At 38.0% G+C, this 17,602-nt stretch overlaps 1 protein-coding gene across 1 annotated transcript in view; it reads left to right on the top strand.

Annotated features, from left to right (window-relative positions):
• The window catches only part of TFEC (transcription factor EC), a 70,204-nt gene that overhangs the window by 18,625 nt on the left and 33,977 nt on the right, over positions 1-17,602 (top strand). The window contains exons 2-3 of the mRNA XM_075059101.1: positions 11,597-11,848; positions 14,129-14,224. Of these exons, the coding sequence (XP_074915202.1) occupies positions 11,768-11,848; positions 14,129-14,224 (177 nt within the window). The 5' untranslated portion in view covers positions 11,597-11,767. The remainder of the gene's footprint in view (positions 1-11,596; positions 11,849-14,128; positions 14,225-17,602) is intronic.

Raw genomic sequence — 17,602 nt, 5'->3', positions numbered from 1 at the left:
CTTGAATAATCCCAGTAAAATCAATCATCTTTTGTTAATTAACATGTTTTTATTTAGTGGATATTGGCTGAAAACTGTTGAGTAGTTTGAGCTTACCCTAATATCACTCCTCCAGCTCCTGTTGTATAGTGCCTACTAAGTACACAAATGTTTGCTGTACCTGAATGGAAATGGAAATGCTGTAATGTACAACTCTAACACTGAAGGACATGTACCTATTTCTGCTAGGCTGCCTTTCGATTCTACTTACGGTGTTTTTACAGCAGTTCTTGTTCTAAAGATTTTTAAAGGCTGATTGCAGAATTTAAGAGATTATGAAAGGAACTGAATTTTGATCTGTTGTACAGTAGAAATTGTATTAGGATCTTCTCTTTTTTTTTTTTTGGCTAATTGAGTTACTGCTGAACAGAACATGTTGTGAACTAAGATTAGTTTAAATACACATCAAAAGGCAAGACTGCTTGCTCAGTTCAGTACTGAAAGTACCAATTATGCTATTTTTGTGACATTTCCAGTCAACTGCAGAGTACAGCAAAACAGAAGTGTTTGGAGCCTTGCACTCTGTAAGTGTTCTCTCAATGAATTCTCAGCTTCCTTTCTCCTCTTTAGCAGATATTTATCAGTGTTAGGCTGAAAAGTATCTTTTCAGACTCGAACATGCAAAACTATAGTTCAGAAAAAACTCCTCTAACTAAATTATACAATTTTAAGTAAAAATTTATAGTTGTTATAATTTCTGGGACTATAAGGTGTTTTTTCACTAACAGCTAGGGTCTTTATTTAATTCTTATTTGTACAAATAGTGACAAACATAAATCCTATGAAATTATTAAAGTATTTCAAGGGCCACGTAATTACTGCACTGTAAATCCACTGTTATTAGTCTCAGAACATAAGTGGAAGTGTATTGCTGAATGAATATACTGATTTGTAGCTGGTGTTCAAGTACTGAAAGTAATGTTTGCTAACCTCATGAAGAGCATGCCAGCAGCATCCTGAAGCATGAACATGGTCAGACCCATTGCCACTTAGAGCCATAAAATATATTTGAACACAAAATGGACCAGGTGGATTTTAAAAAAAATGCTCTTAACAACTGATACAAAATATTTTTTTGTTACTTTTTTCTCATATAGCTGTTCTTGATGTGCCATTCCTGTTTTTGATGGAAATGTCACCTACTGCTGTCAGCTAACCCAATCTACTCCCCTTGTATGAAAGCACACTTTGTGGCCAGATCCTAAGCTGGCTCAAAATGATGTTTCTGCCTTGATTTCACAAAAATCGTGTTGTGAAGCTAAAACCTAAGATGCCTACTTTGAAAGCTTCCCCCCTTGCCCTCTTTATCATTCCGAGACTGAGGAAAGCAATAGAAAGCACATTTCTCAGGCTGAAGCTGGTTTTGTCTGTGTCTTTACAGAAGCTATAACCCTTCGCAGACTTAAAATAACTTGTCCAACAGATTAGCCTCCCTGATGTGACTACCTCACCAAACCACCTTATGCCACCGGCTTTGTTTCCTCAGTTCTTGCAGTGCGTGGGCTGGGGGGTGCATACCTCGGTACAGTTTGTTTTCAAAATGAGGGAGGACTGGAACACACAGAAAGAAGTTAGTAATAAGCAGTGCTGTCATCTGGTGGTGAAATTGTTACCACTCTGAACAAACTGATCGTGCTTTTCAACCAATGGGTTTCACTTTTTTGAGGAAGTTGATGCAGTCTCCTTGGCATACAGTCATGAATCTTTCATAGCAGAAATAGGCAAAACCAGTGGTTTTATCCAAAATCACTAAACCTATTGAGCTTACTCTATATTTGAAGAAGAATAGCGCGCCAGAGGTAGGCTTATTGTGTTCAGGTTTTGTCTTTTTCTTCTTCAGCTTGTGCTGCCAAAACACAACAAAGTTGTTGGAAAGTGCATTATGAATGTTGGTTTTTGTGTGCAAACACTACTTGTCCAATGGAATGAAGAAGTAAGGACAGAAAGACATACCCTTCCCTCAGAAATATCAGTATACTCAAATGCCAAAGTACTATTTTCTCCTTTTACAGTTTTACCATCAGTACTTTTTTTCCACATTATATTTGATGCCCATATCCTTACATACCAGGAAAATACACTTTTTAGATCTAACTTCTAGGTTTGTTTTGCTGTCTAACTGAACAGGAGGGATATTACTGCCATCATTGCATCTCAAATGATACAGCATCTGCTCACCTGGGGAGCTAGAAAATATGTGTAGCAAACAATGAGAAACTTGTTACTTCATGCTCCCTCTTCATACTTTCTAAGGCTGACTTCTCTCTGAATTCTCTTAACCTTTAAAGTGAGATACAAGTGAGAAAATTATAGTTGTCACATGAAAACTATTTGAAATCAAAGAACAAACCAGAGCCTTTTGAAACTATTCAGGAATTTACTAAAGTAGCCATCACACCAATGATCTTTCTTCTTTCGGTTCATTCATTTTGAAGCTCGGTCACCTGACTTTCTCATCTATACATAAAGGTAGTACACGTACCTACTGGTTCTCTCCAATGTTAGACCTATACTCCAAACTTTACCTATGGATAACAAAACAGAATATATGGATCTTCATAATACAGCCATCTTTTGTCTTTTCTGAGGCTTTCATCTGAAACTAAGTAGTTAAAAATGTTGCCATTAAAATATAAACTTTCATGTCTGCAAGCTTTTTCATTATTCCTGATCCCCTTACCAACCTGTATGATACCAATCCTATATTTTGGAGTAGATTTCTTTTTGACATACAATATTTGTCAGAAAACCTCGACTCTCGGAACAAAATACATGATTCTAGTTATGGATTTCCCATGCTGCTATAGCTGTAATTTTCATGGATCTGTGCTAGTTGTTGCAGTTGACAAATACAGAACTTTTCACGCTGCTATTTTATTTATTCTACAAGGACCGAACAAACTGCACTGCTGGAAGTTCATTAGCAGATGATATTTAACTAAAACCCAGATGATTGTACTTTCCATATTCAAAACTGATTTTCCTTGAATACATGTGTGAGAACCCCTTCTCCATTTAATAGCATCTTATTAGGTGTCCTAATCTGAATAACTTCTGAAGATACAGACACGTAGTTAAGTAAAGGTATCAGGACCTAGCTCTTTAAACATAGCTAGCCGTACAAAAAGTTTCTTTCCATTCTTCAAATGCACGAGTCACATTCACTGTCCTTTAATAACATCAACGATAAAGAGGAACTGGAACAGTAAAGATTTATTATATTCACAGATCTCATGAATCAATGAGAGCATGGACAGGGTCACTGTGCAGAGTCAGAGTAAGGATATTAGCCGGGGATTCATAACTTGATTGTGGTCCGTTGTTATGCTTGTGTGGCCTATTAACTGTTGTGGTTGGTTTTATTCACAGTTTAGATTTTCAGCTTAGATTCTAACTTAAATCAAAGGGATAGTTTTTTAAAAATACTTCCTGTAGTTTGCTTTGCTTAACTTTATAGGCTGTTTTTATAGTGCAATGTTAAAAACTTGAGTCTTTTCTGCCAGTGAGGACCACAAAGTCATCGAGACTCATTGTTATTTTAAAACATGACAAGCTGGCCTTAAGACCTTAGGGATCCTTTCTTCAGAAGTCAAGCTGGTGATGGATAAGGAGCCATCAGAGCTGTGTGTATCTTAACTGCAGGAGTTCAATTAAGAAGCCAAGAGTGTCTCAGGTACACCGGCGCAAATGGCAGCGCTCGCTTTGATAACGTCTCTGTAGCTGCTCAGTGCAGGTAGTTGGCTTCCCCCACCTCATTTCTGATTGCACAAGGAGGTTAGCACAGAGGAATACCTGAAAGGACTGAGCTCCATCAATGCTCCGTGAGTGCTGGAGAATACCACAATGGGGAAATGCTATCAAAATCCCTGCGTCTGCACGGGGATTTGAGAGGAACTGGCTAGCTGTAAGATCCAGCCTCTAATAGCCACAGCCCTGAGAGCCCGGCCGCCTTTCCGTCCCCCAGAGGAACGCTGTTCTGCTGCCTGCGCTGGGCAGAGAAAGTTTCCTTACCCGGCACTGGTTTCTGCAAAGTCCGTTCTGCAGTTCTTTTGCTCCCACATTCCTCCCGCTTTTCATAATGGTTGGCAGTGTGATGGAGAATTTCCGATTGCTCCCATCCTACCCCACATTTATAATTATCAGCTATTTTTAGACACCGAGATACCAAAATACAGAAGCGGTAGTGATTGTTGAAGACACGGCCTTTGTCAAAGAACTTTAAAATGTTTCCTCTTCACCCTTGAAAGAACATTCACAAGTTCCTGATGAATATGATGTCAAAGGTTAAATAAGATGAAAAATAGTGCACTAGAGTCACATGAGAATTTTTTCTTAACTTGAAAGCTACTGTAAGGCATCAACTAAACACGGCCGTGAGTTGCCAGACTGGGTGTCTTTTGCTTTGTATTCTCTCTTCATGCATATTAATGGAGAAGGTCTCATCTAGTCAGATCAAAGTTCCAATAAGAAGAATATTCACATTTAAAAATTAATTACTGTGTTTAGCTTAAGTAATTAATTGACATAATCACACACGCTTTTATAAACTAAACATTAAAGTGAACAGCTACATTATTTGGTGATAGTTTTTAAGATAGAATAGAAGTGTATAATTGCTAAGTTAAATTGAAATTTCATTTTATTATGAAATAATTTCACAAATACCCTTTTCTCCAAAAGTTTAATAGAAAGAGCAGGACAAACAAACAACTGATGTTCATTTGTAATAGAAGTTAAAAAGGATTATTTCATCACTAAAAATGCTTTCTTTCCCCTAACCCTTAAAATCCATTTGAAAGTCCTCAGAAATAGAGCTAAAATAGTCTGTGTTGTGACTGTGTTTCTTATCTTAAAATGGAATTAGACTTTTTGGGTACTTACAGAACATTTTAATAATTAAAAAGTTCATAATTAGATGCTTATTTTCTGGTACAGTGGCTGAAAAGAACATGAAGCCCCATAACTCAAACAGTTTCAGAGATGTGTTGTGTTCAGGACTAATGATAAATGATGTGATCCCGTTGGGGTGAGAAATTTAACTTCAAAAGCTATTAAAAACACTGGAACAAATGAACATCCAACGTAAATGGCAAACTGTAGTGAAGTCTACTGGGTTCTGCCCAGTACACTATGATGATATCTAAGCATATTATGTTGTAGCAGATTTAAACATTTATTAAATTCAGAGTGAATTTTCATCAAAGAAAAAGTTGCTATTATAATAGCCAGTTCTCAGATCCAAAAAATCCATAAAATTTAAACACAGAAAGGACTATTAGACCACTCATTCTAATTCCTCTAAAATCACAGGCTTTGTATTCCATTCAGTTATTATCCTAGTACTCAGCTTTGAGTCCAAGAATGTGTTTGATAAAAGTATGTCTTGGATTTGGCTAATGCATCTCTTCCAGAAAGCTATCGACCCTTAGTTTGAAGAAAACAGCAGTTAGAGCATTTCCTTTTGAGTATTTCACTGTCTATTCACATAATTTCCAATATGAGCTTGCCTAACATCAGCTTGTGGCCAGTGGCTCTTGCCATGCTTTCTGTGCTAACTGAAAAACCCTGCCACATTCAGCATCTCCCACAAATTTCACAGATTTCAATTTGACAGCAAGAACATAGCTGAGTTTCTTTAAACTTTCATCAGAACACTCTTCTCGGTCTTCAATTACTTCCATAGTTCTTTTCTGCATTTTTTTCAGTTTTTTAAACAGTGTTTTAAAAATGTTCAGGGTAGAAATATTTTTAGGATTCCATTAGTAATCTCTCGTGAGCCATAAATAAAAGACGAGTAAAGCCAGGCTCCTGTTCACTACTTCCTTTATACCATTTTCCCATTCTTGCTATAGAATCACCTGGACACTCCTGCTTTATTGGTTTGTTATGACCCCAAATTCTTTACAGACTCCTTGTTTCCAGTGTTTTCTCCATTCAGTTTTCTCTGTTGTTGCATCCTATATTTCTTCCTCCAGCATATGCAGATGTGTATTTGGCTGACTGGGAACACATTTTCTTTCAATGGGATCGCTAGTCTAAAAAATATTTATTCTTTTTAGTTGGTTTTATTTTTCATTGCTCCCAAATCACTGATGGAAATGTTGAGTAGTACAAGACTGAAGAGCACCTCTTTCTGATGCCAAGCCTTTGCTGATTACTTTCTTATGCATGTTCGTTAACCAATTTTTAATCCAGTTAAAACATGCTTTATTGATATTGTGTAGTGCTATATTTTTAATTAGAATATTGAATGATACTAAGTCAAAAGGCACACAAAAGTTGAAGTGTATTATACCTACATCGTTACCTTTGGCAACCTAACTTGAAATCTCATCAAAGAGCAGAAGTAGATTTGTTTGACAAGGCTTATTTTGCACAGAACTATGTTGACTAGCATTAATTATATTCCTATCTTTTAATAATTTATTAATTGAATATCTTTTCAGTATTCCTATTATTTCTCCCAGGACTGATGTAGGGCTAAGCAGCCTGGGAGTACAGGTATCACCTCCTTGCCCTTAGTGGAATACCAATACAAGATGTAGCACTGCTACTTGCCGGAATACTGCTGACATTGTTCTTGCCTCCTTTAGGTCCCCTAAATATGCCCTCTTTCTTATTTTTGGCATGCTAGGTATTCTTTGACTAATGGAAAAAAAATCTCATCAGCAAATGTGGAAGTAAAATATTTTATGTAAATAATCTACTGAAGGCCTAGTTATGCCATTGTACGATATATTAGAAATGAAAGTAAAATTAGTGAGAATGTGGGAAAAGACGTTACACAACTCTACCGCAGCTTTACAACATGATGATGTGTGCTCAAATTAGAAAGAGCGATTGAAGAAGTTTGAATATGCACCTGTAATTCTGAAAGGCTGTTATGTTCTTGTTCTCAGAACTGGCTTGTCAGTGAGATATAAAATAGAAATAGGTACAGTCAGTTACATGTGCATTGGGATCTTGTCTGGATTAAAAATCCATCTCAAAGTGTTCATTTCTGTTCTAGCTTTGTTCTGGTGGAATTATAATATTTGAGATTGGGCTGGATGCTTTTGCCTCCCTGCATGCTTGATGTCTGTGGTTCTGAATAGGCTTTAATTTCACCATGATTAGGAAAGCCAGGTAGTAGACAAAAGCAGTGCCTAGGAGGGAGTGGATAATCTATTTACTGTTGAACTTTATGCTGTCCTTCACTCCTCAAATAATCTAAAATAATTAGCATTTAAAGTACATGGCCATAGCTGCTGCAAGAGAATGCCTGGGAGGAGAACCAGCACTTCGTCTGTGCAAATTTGTCACCGTGTTACACCTTGCACACACAATAGTCAAAAGAGCCTATATAACTTTAGGAACACCTGGCAGGAAGGGTCAGGTCCCTGACCATATCAAGAGCTAGAGCAGATGTGCCAGCAGGACAACACTAAGTCCTGGGCTGTATCTGAGGCTTGTCTGAGCCAGGATCTGGATCGTCAGGTGGTCACTGAGTCCCTGTTTCTGCTAGGGATTCCCAGAAATCAAGCATGTTAACAAGCAAGGTCATCCATTTCACAAAAAAATAGGAAGGCAGAGAGACACTTAATAGAAAATGGTCTGCTGAGAGCTAGAAGATATGCTTTATCAAATCACACTGCTTAATGTGTATCAGAGATGAGAAGCCAGATTCCATGGAGCTGCCAGCTTCTTGGACGTTCTACCCTGAAAACCATCTCAGGGTCTTCCTTTCAAGCTGTTCTGCTTTAAACAAATTATTGACCCAGAGAGAGGTAAAAAAAAAAGGTAATCCTATCGTCAGACTGTTGCGACAGTAAAGGGTGTGTCAGCATCAACGCTGCAAGTCCCTGCTCCAAAGAAGCTTTAAGACACCCTCACCTTAAAATTTCACATAGTCTCTGGCAAAATGGTCTCACAGATTATGGGAACTCCTCAAAAGGAATTAGAAAATTAGTCTCCCAACACTGCTGGAGGATACTGTACTAGGATTATTGGGCAAAATAACGATGCTTCTACTCTGAAAATTCTTTTTTTTTTTCAATTTTTTGTGGAAGGACCTTGTCTGGTGGATCTAAGATATGCACATGATCAAGGTCTTTAAGCAGCTAAGTGCATATCAGTCTGGACTGTTTTATTTGTGGGATTACTTATGCGAGGGATTGGTGAAAACTGGAAAGTGATCTTTCAGTTCTTTCACTTTTTGCATTTATTCCACTGAACCCCTAACCTGATACCATTTTTTTCCCAGACTTAATAATAATTATCCAGAGTATCAATATTTAGACTACCAGTTCAAATTTCCCCAGCTATTTCTAGACTTCTTTTGCTTCCTCAGGTGCTCAGGGCCTTGTCCAGCCAAGTTTTGAAAATCTCCAGGGATGGAAATTCCATAACATCTGTGAGCAATCCATGCCAGTGATTAGCCACTCTTTTTACACCATTAAAAAGAAGCTCAAAATCAAGTCAATGTTTAATCTCTGTAATTATGGTAATAGTTATTTAAAATAGTTTATTTCATCTAAAATTTTCAGAAAACCTAAACTGAAACTTAGCTTAATACTACTGATATAAGATAATAGAAGTCATCCAGCACCCCAGTGGAGAGCAAACCAATCATACTTGGTATCTGACACTGGACTATCTGGTTTCATAAAATTAAGTTTTGAGTTTCTGCTCCTATTTCACACATGTTGCATGGGCAGTTTTAACAGTCATTTCTGATTTTTGAGAGCTTGACTTGCAATCTTAGTATTCCTTTAGCATACCATGACTTTTTTTCCCCATTTATTATACACTAGCAATATGATTATAAAAATAGGATTCCAGCTCTGCTTTGTCTTTACATAGTGGTTTGACTTTCAAAAGTGCTTTACTTCTTATTATTAGCATTCACTTCTAAGACTTATTTAGGTATATAAAGATGATCAGGGATTGCAACTTCAGGTGCTTTTTGAAAATCAGGGCATAGGTCTTTTTAACCTCAATGGTTCTGCTTTGTAATGACTGTGGCTGGCACAGAAAAGGGGATAGAGAGTCTTGCAAAACCATAGCAACAGATCCCATCAACGAAGCTTTAAATTCTTTTCCTGTTTGTGGAAGTTCAGGACAGTACCGACAGGATATAAGCACTGAAAGAATATCGTACAAAATAAGTACATTTGACAAACTTGATTTTTTACTTAGTCAGCAGTTAGCTGATTGTCTTTCACAGATCCTCCCCTTGCCTGGTGGGATGGCCCTGTGGTGGTTCACTAGGAAATCAGGCTGCACAGAGGTTTTGGTCTGCCACTAGCAATCTGAAGTCCAGAGAAAGCAAAAAGCAAGCCATTGACTTTTCAGCAAACTTCTTGTGGCAGAACCCACTTCCTTATTGAAATCCTGTATTAAAAACAAATTTTAAAACAAAGTAGTATAGACTTCAGGCACTGCAAATTTCTTATGTTTCCCATTCAATTTGAAGATATGTGATATTCTGAATTTCATGCTTCAGGTGGACCTAGAGAATTTCTAAGACAACAATTCGTTGCTCATTACAGAGCTATCACCAGCTTCATTTAAGAGAAAAAAGTAGTTGCCGTGAAATGTAGTAGATGCATTTGTAGCCTATGCATCGATCCCACTCCCGTTTATGCCATGTGAAGAAGCTGTACTTTCAAAGCTGTTGATTGCAGTGCTCTGCACTGCTGGAAAGAGATCTTCGTCAGTTTAGGCACTGCAAGGGGCTGGGTAGTGGTCACTTTGCGTGGATTCATGCAGTGACCCTAGAGTCCAGCACAAGCACAAAGTGTCCCTGGGTGCTTCTGAAACAGCAGCAGAAAACAAGGGTGCGCAGCAAATCCCTGCTCTGGCCATACAACGGGACATGTTTTCTTTTGCTCAGCACATTGCATTTCACCCAAGATCGATACTCTGGTTAAACTGGCATGCAGTAGATTTCATGTTTGGATTCTAATTTAAGAAACTGCTTGATTGTCTAACTTTCAATATGAGCTTAAGCCTTACTGAAGCTGAAGGAACAAATAGATGCACAAGTATCTGAATGATTTGGGATGGTTTTACACGTGATAAATCAGAGCTTAAATTAACAGGACATTATACACTTTCTAAAACTAACACAAAGATCTCAGTTAAGATAAGTAGTATCATGATTTAAGTAAATCCCAAATACACATGCAGTTTTTAAAACCTTACAAGGGATGCATACCTTCCTAACATAAAACAGGAAAATATAAACACCATATTTAAGATTTTATATCAATATTTTAATGGAATGTTATTTAATAACTTTAAGGCTTACATCAAAATAATTAATATTATATTCATTACTGCATGTCTTAATCTTTTTTTTATGACTAGAAAATTAGTTTAAAGAAACATAATTAAAATAATTCTAGACATGCCACCATAACATGATTAAAAATAAAGTAGGTACTGCAATATTGTAAAAAAATGCAGCTAATTTAAATGCAAACCCCTTTTATGGGCTATTTATCTCTGCTTATGTATGTTAGGGGAATTAAAAAGAAGTTTGTTTAAATGACTGAATTTTTTTTTTTTAGAGAAAAAAGGGCTGCAAAGCAAGTCTTGCTACTATTTAACAAATATTAATCATGCTTACACAGAGGCCACTTGAGAAAAATTTATTACAAGAAATTTGTGACCAGTCATGCCATAGGAAGAGGAGAAAGCCACAGGGCTGAAATGACAGTAAGGTTTGTGTATGCAGTGCTCCTCTGGTAGTTAAATTGCAGGAATGTGACATTGATCTGGAATGGGAACTGTTTGAAGTAGCAACTGTCAATCTCTGTAATCAAAGGATGGCCCAAAGTCTCACTCAATTAGCCATTTTGGCATGACCACTCAGTTTATAAAGTCCTACCAACTCAAAAAGTGTTCTGTCCTCAAGAGGCACTTTGAGAAGACTGTGCGGTTTGAGGATAGTGAACAGTCGTCCAGGACGATAGCTTGGACTCTTCATTTTGTTTGTTTTGGTTTTTTTTTTTCAAAAGTACAGCAATGCCTCATTTAACTGACTGTGCTTACTACAAGGTGAGCCAAATGTGGATTTAGGTATGAGTGAATATCTGCTGCTGTTGATATTAATTGAAGTTGGTTGGATTATGTTTTTCTTTATACATTTATTTACTCTTTCAAGTATGAAAGAGTAAATACACTGATATTAATTTTAGAGTACATATATGCCTGTAGATTTGATTGTAATGACCATCGATTTCAACAGAGATCATTCTTAAAAGAGAAGAGAAAAATGTGTAGCATAGTTCTGGTCTTTTCTCAGGATCATGTTTATCTTTCCTAATTCTTTCATAACTTTTCTTTGATGATTGTTCAGAAGGTTTATTCAGCTGTGTTAGGTGAAAGTAGCATGCAAATAAGAAATGTGTAAGGGTGCAAAACTGAAAAAAAAATAATTGAGGTTAATAATAATTCTATCCAAGTGTTATTAAAGCTGAATCTATTGTTTTGAAGTTTTATAAGTGAACATATGGGCAAATACTGGTACTGGTAACTTGAAACTTTAGCAATTATTTCCATTCTTTCGCAGGTACAAACACACTTGGAAAATCAGTCTAGATACCATATACAGCAAAGCCAGAGGCACCAGGTGAAGCAGTACCTGACCCTCGACACCAAGCTGTCCAGCCAGACGCTCTCCCTGTCGCACTCCCACACAATCCAGCCTGTGGGAGTGACCTCCATTTTACGAAACGGACACATGCCTCCGGTCAGCGATATTGGCACACCAGAAAGCCCCGTTACCAAGCTGCTGGCCCTTGGAGGCGAACACGAAAATGCGGTAGGGCAGGGCTGGTGAAAGGAATGGGGAAATGGGCTTTGCGTACTTCGACAAAAACGTTACGTGACCCACCTTGTATTGGTAGTGGGCAAGAGATAACTTTCTTTACTTTCATGGGGTCTTCAGTTGCAGCACTTAATCCCTGAATCCTTTTGGATTATGTGGGTGATTCCTTGAATGAACAGCTTATTGCATGATCAGGCTTCTGAATTACTGCCAGTTAAAATGTACTGTTGCATCTTTTTATCTATGCGTCATATATTGCTGTACGTTTTTTGAATATGTACTTTGCAATGCAAAACCTTTTTTTTTCAGATGAGAGTTATTTCTGTCTAAAAGTATTATCCTAGCTGCATAACAAAGTTAAATACTGATTACCTTAAAGATGTAACTGAAAGGATTGCTCATTCATTTTTCAGTTAGCTGGTATATTTATGTATGGGTTATCTTGGGTAAATTGGCATGGATATGCTAACTTTAGTGCCACCATGGATTTTAATAGAGGTACAGCCATTATACAATGTCAGATTCTCAGCCAATGTGAGATGTGGATCATTATGGCCTTTAATACTTCAACAGATTTCAAAAGAGGCTGCTTATTAGGTAAAAGGAATTCCTACAGAAATGAGAAATAGAGATGTTGTATCATATCTTGGGCTTTAACAGAACAGAAGAATCTTACAAATACACTGTGACCCATTTGGGCATTTGGACGTTACGCAGCTAAGCGCGAGGGAACTGAAAAAAATAAACCCGACACATCCTGGAGAGCTCATCTGGGCTCCCTCCATTCCTTCTGCATTGACAACTGACGTTTTATGTCAGGCTTGTGGATTTCTGGAGCCACTAGCCTGCAAAGATTATTTCAGATGGCCTTTGTGGAGGCCTCTGTGGTCACTTCTGTGCTGGTGAGTGCAGCGTGCTGGAACCATTCCCAGGCACTTTGAGTACCTGACCGGGAATAACTGGCGCCCGCCCTTGTCCCACTCTCTGTCCGGGAGAGCAAGGCAGCTGCTTGTAAACCACCCTCCTGAACTGGGCTTGGTGGTGACTGGGAGAGTGACGGTTGGCGCTGGCCAAAATCCTTGCAGGCGTCTTTCCAATGACTTGAATAATCCCATCCCAGGGCCTCAGGGAGGTGACTGGCACAGGGCAATTTCCTAGTGTGGGTGTGCCTTGTGGTTCAGTGTAGGCTATAGTTACATTAGCGAATAATATAGAGCAAATAATTTAGAGCCAACACACAGGTTGGTGCAGTGAACTGTAGTCCTTCATATTGTCTAGTTGCTGGCATTTCTCGGCATCCTTTTGGCCCTGACAGCGCTTTCCTAGAAAAGTCTGGGCACAACTCCTGGGACAGCACATGTCTGGTTTTTGGAGGAGGAGAGGAGTGCGTGGATGAGCTGTGCTGGGCCAGGTGGCCCGAAAGCCTGTGTTAAAAGGTCCCTGGCCAGTGTGGTACTGTCTTTCCTTGCATAGGACCCTCTACATTTCCTTCAGCTACAGCTCTTCAGGCAGCTCCCAAGAGCCGCTTGGAAGGCCTCAGAGCACGACCCAACTGCTCCTGCAGAGGTAGAGCTAACAGTGACAGGTTCATCGTGGGATCTTTCCCAATTTATTTTGTGAACAGAACCAGACCAAGATTATCATTGAAAACTCATGCTGTACCTCATCCAAATCTATGTCGATATGTCTGCAAAGTATTCACTGTTTCATCCCAAGTAACTAATTAGTTATTCCATCTGCTGCAGTAGTTTTTGATTCAGATTAGGACCAGAAGGCTGTCTGGAGAAGCATCCAGTGTACCGCCGAACACAACACAAACCTTTGCCTGCTGAATCTGGAGAGCAGTGTGTGCCACCAAATCTTGAGTGACTCACGCTCTTGCAGAACCACAGGTTCCTTTCAGCCTTCCTGCACCAATGCAACAACACACTGTGGATGTGACACATTTGATGAAGGTGACAGCTCACAGTTACAACTTAGCAATGCACTCCTGTCATCTGATCTTGGTGTTGCAATAAGGGGTTAAAAAAGGGGAATGGGCTGGTGTTTGGGAGGAAAGAAGTAACTTGCTAAACCACAAAAGCTGTTTTCACAAGAAGTAAAAAATGTGAATATTGTGTAAAAATGCTTGAATTGTTTGAATTTTAAAATGTAAACTTCTGAAATTGTTTTATCGCTGTAATAAATATTCAAGATTAATTCCTCTGTATTTTCAGAATAACATTGTTTCCATTATTATTTGTAATGATTGGTCTTAAAATATTATTTTATCAGATGGAAGAGGTGATTGAAGACATAATCAATATGGAATCAAGTTTTAATGATGAAGGGATAGGTTGTTCTGAAACTCCTCTACTAATGCAAAGAACTGTAAGTATATTGTGGAATTTCATCTTGCTGTTTGTTATAGAGAATTTCACTGAGTCATTCAAGCACACGTCACACTTCAGAGGCTTAAGCAGTACTATCAGTGGACTATTCCCCTTTCTCTTTGGTTGTTTGTCTTTTTGTCAACAAATGTTACAGGAAGGGGTTCCAATGTGGTGGGACACAGCTGTTTTAAGTGGTCTCAATAGCATTTGGAGTTCTAGCCCAGCACCAGGTCTGGCACATAACCCATTCGAGGTACTAAGTACCATGCAGCACTATGGATAAGAGGAGTCTCTAGACCCTAGAAAGCCTTTTAAAGTCTTGCTTAAAGATCCTTCTACCTCATCCAAAAAAAAAGCTTCCCATGTAATATTTTCTACAGTACAGTAGTTTCTCCAGTGACTTACGCTGAAGCAAGGGTGGGCTCTATTTCTTGACTTTCATAAAGGCAAGTTGCACTTAGTTAAATAATTTTAAGGGCAAAGATGAGAAATGGAACTTTTTAGGTGAAATGTTTTATAGGATTAAATGTAACAAAATTATACTTTTGTAACATCTTTTTGTAAAGAAATGACAGAGGATTAACGAAGGCTGCTTACATTTCCATATATGTTACACCTTTGAATAGGAAGGATGGACCTTTTCTGGACACAACAATACATAGAGCATTATTATTTGTGAAAATAACGCCCATCAAGAACTGTAATGCAACACACTTCACAGAAGGGAAGTTCTTTGTCCTCTCAACCCTAATTTATCTTGGGAACTGTTTTCCACAGATTTTGTCCTCAGGGCCTTAAAATGGGTACTGATAAAGGGAAACTTCACTCTGGTGAAGGCAGAAGGATTTTCACAGGCTTCAACAGTCTACAAAGTTCATTTCAGAATACAGAGTCAAGTGCTTGCTCTTAATCACCCGCTAAAGGAACATCTTTTTCTGGCTACAGAACATCACTGGCTACAAAAATACCTTAGGAGATAAGATCTCTATGCCTCTGTGTTGCCCACTACACGGTCCAGTATTAAGGGCAATTAATTGTTCCATGAATACCTGGCATTTGCATGCCAGCTACAGAACTAATACAGTCAGACTGATTTATACGTATCTCAGTACAGAACATAACAAAGAAATGCTCCCTGGGGAGTGAATTAATATTTTGGCCTAAATTAACATGAGGCAGGGGAGGATCCTTTCAGGTGTGGTACCGTGGGATGGTGATGAGAGGCATGAATTCTGGGTTTTGGATTAGATTCATACTCCCTCAACACCTTTTAAAACTGGATGATGTTAATCTTTGCTAATTCCAGCCTCATTAGCCTTTATCTTCAGCCATGAAGGACATATCTCTCTAAAATGTATTGAATACCCCACTCTTGATGAGCAAGGAAATATGGAATGACTGTTAGCTGGTATCTTACTTGCAAAGGTTTGAGACTTCTGTAATGTCTGTGGGCCAGATAATAGTGTTTATATGGTTTTGTGCTGAGGAAGTCACCAGGCTAGTAGGTAAGCCAGGGAATAGCCTGTGTTTCCAAATCTCTGTGCAATACTATGGCAAAATATAGCCTGCCTTCAACAAGGCATGCGAACTGCGTCAGTGTGGAAGCAATCAAGCAGTGTATCTGCCTCTTCTGCCTTCCCTTTTGGCAATGTGTACTCCAAAAATATATGAAAGAAATGAGCATATAGAGGTGATTTCAGGCATTTAGCTCACGACTCACCGTTTTATGGCATCTTTCAGGCAGGCAAAATCCTAAATCTGCCTGCAAAATTTTGGTCATAAGCTGTGCAATAGAGAAGGATAGAGAGGCAGGTAGAAAATAAGTTTTTTAGATCCAGTTTTTCATTATCATATTAAAAGTAACGACATTTTCTTTAACCGAGTTAAAAATATATATATTACAACAGTGGTGGACTAGGAGACATGATCAGGAATGAGAGAACATCTAATTCCCCTGAGAAGAGGAACTGGTTTTGTGCTCTACTTAAACAAAGATTCATATTACCTCTTATGTACTTCTGCACAAGGCGCCTGGCTATGGTGGCTGCCATCAACATAAAGTAAGTGAGATCACAAGTGGGACTGAGTTGCCCGTGTGCCTGGCTGATTTGGTGTTTGCTACCTCTTTACACTTCTCCAGTGTAATGCTTAAATATTTTTAGAATTTCATCTTAGATTTTTCCCTCCTTGGCATTCTCTTGAATTTTCCCAAACTGTGCAGAGTAGTCTCTCTAAAATTCTGAAAAAAATCTGACTCTCTCTGTTTTCAGAATGTGGTGTGAGGCTAGGGTGTTTTTTCAGCAAAATCTTTTCTTGAACAAGCCAAACTCATGAAGCCATTTTCTTTTCTTATTTTTCTCAATAGAAAGTGGCTGAGATTAGGGACTTTGCAGTGGTACCTGTTGTGGGTTGCAATGAATTAATGTTTGCTTTAGTTAGATGCAACCATGTACCATTTTAATGGCACATTAAATGAGGACATTGAATTCTATGAGACCACTCATGTGAATAATTGCTCAGAGGCTCATTGTCTGACCCTGAATTAATGAATTACAGTCATGTATTAGTAGAATCAGAGAAGTGAAAACAAGAACATTCTTCCATCTCTCATTAAAATAATTACAGCTTCTGAAGAGCGGATTGTCTGGCTTTTATTGTGTTTGGACCCAAATTCATAATTTCATAAAACTCTCTGGGTTTGGGTGGTAACTTAAGAATTGCTCAAAGTAGGGAATTCTCTGGCTGTGTTTCTATTGCTCTTAAGAGTACCCTAATGGTAGAAACCTACCCTTTATAATCATTTTTTAGAAGTTCAGTTAAAATACAAGACTAGGTCCTCCCTATATATGCAAGAGGTCTTGATTCTTCTGAATGTATTTGTAAACCCAGTTATATGTTTGTCCAGAAAACATAGCTGAAATCAAATCATAACTATTCTTATGAACTATCATTTGATGACAACTGTTTATTCACCATAAAGAAGGTAAGATTTAATTAAAAAAACCTTGAAGTTGACACCAATTTAAAGTAATTTTTCCTTTTCATAATAATTTAGTTTTATGAAACTGTTTACTAACAGACAGCAACGTATTCATCTACATTGTAAGAAATTAATTTCTTCTCTAAGTATCATACTAGGAGCAACAGGTTTCTTCCTGACTTTATAGGAATCATTACAAAAATGAAACAAAGAATATATGAGTGAGTTTTAGAAGCAAACTAACATTACATATGTCAGGTATTGTGACAGACATTTGAAAAGTAAATGTTTTTCATTTTTATTAAACTTTCATTCTTATTCAAAATCCTCACAGGCTATTCAACATTCTGTAGTGAATTTAAAGTTGTTTAACTTCCAAATGCTCATAACATAGGA

Source organism: Buteo buteo, chromosome 28 (assembly GCF_964188355.1).
Source record: "Buteo buteo chromosome 28, bButBut1.hap1.1, whole genome shotgun sequence".
NCBI classification, from domain to species: domain Eukaryota; kingdom Metazoa; phylum Chordata; class Aves; order Accipitriformes; family Accipitridae; genus Buteo; species Buteo buteo.
The sequence above is the reverse complement of the archived record's forward strand: the minus strand, read 5'-3'. Positions and strand labels throughout refer to the sequence as shown.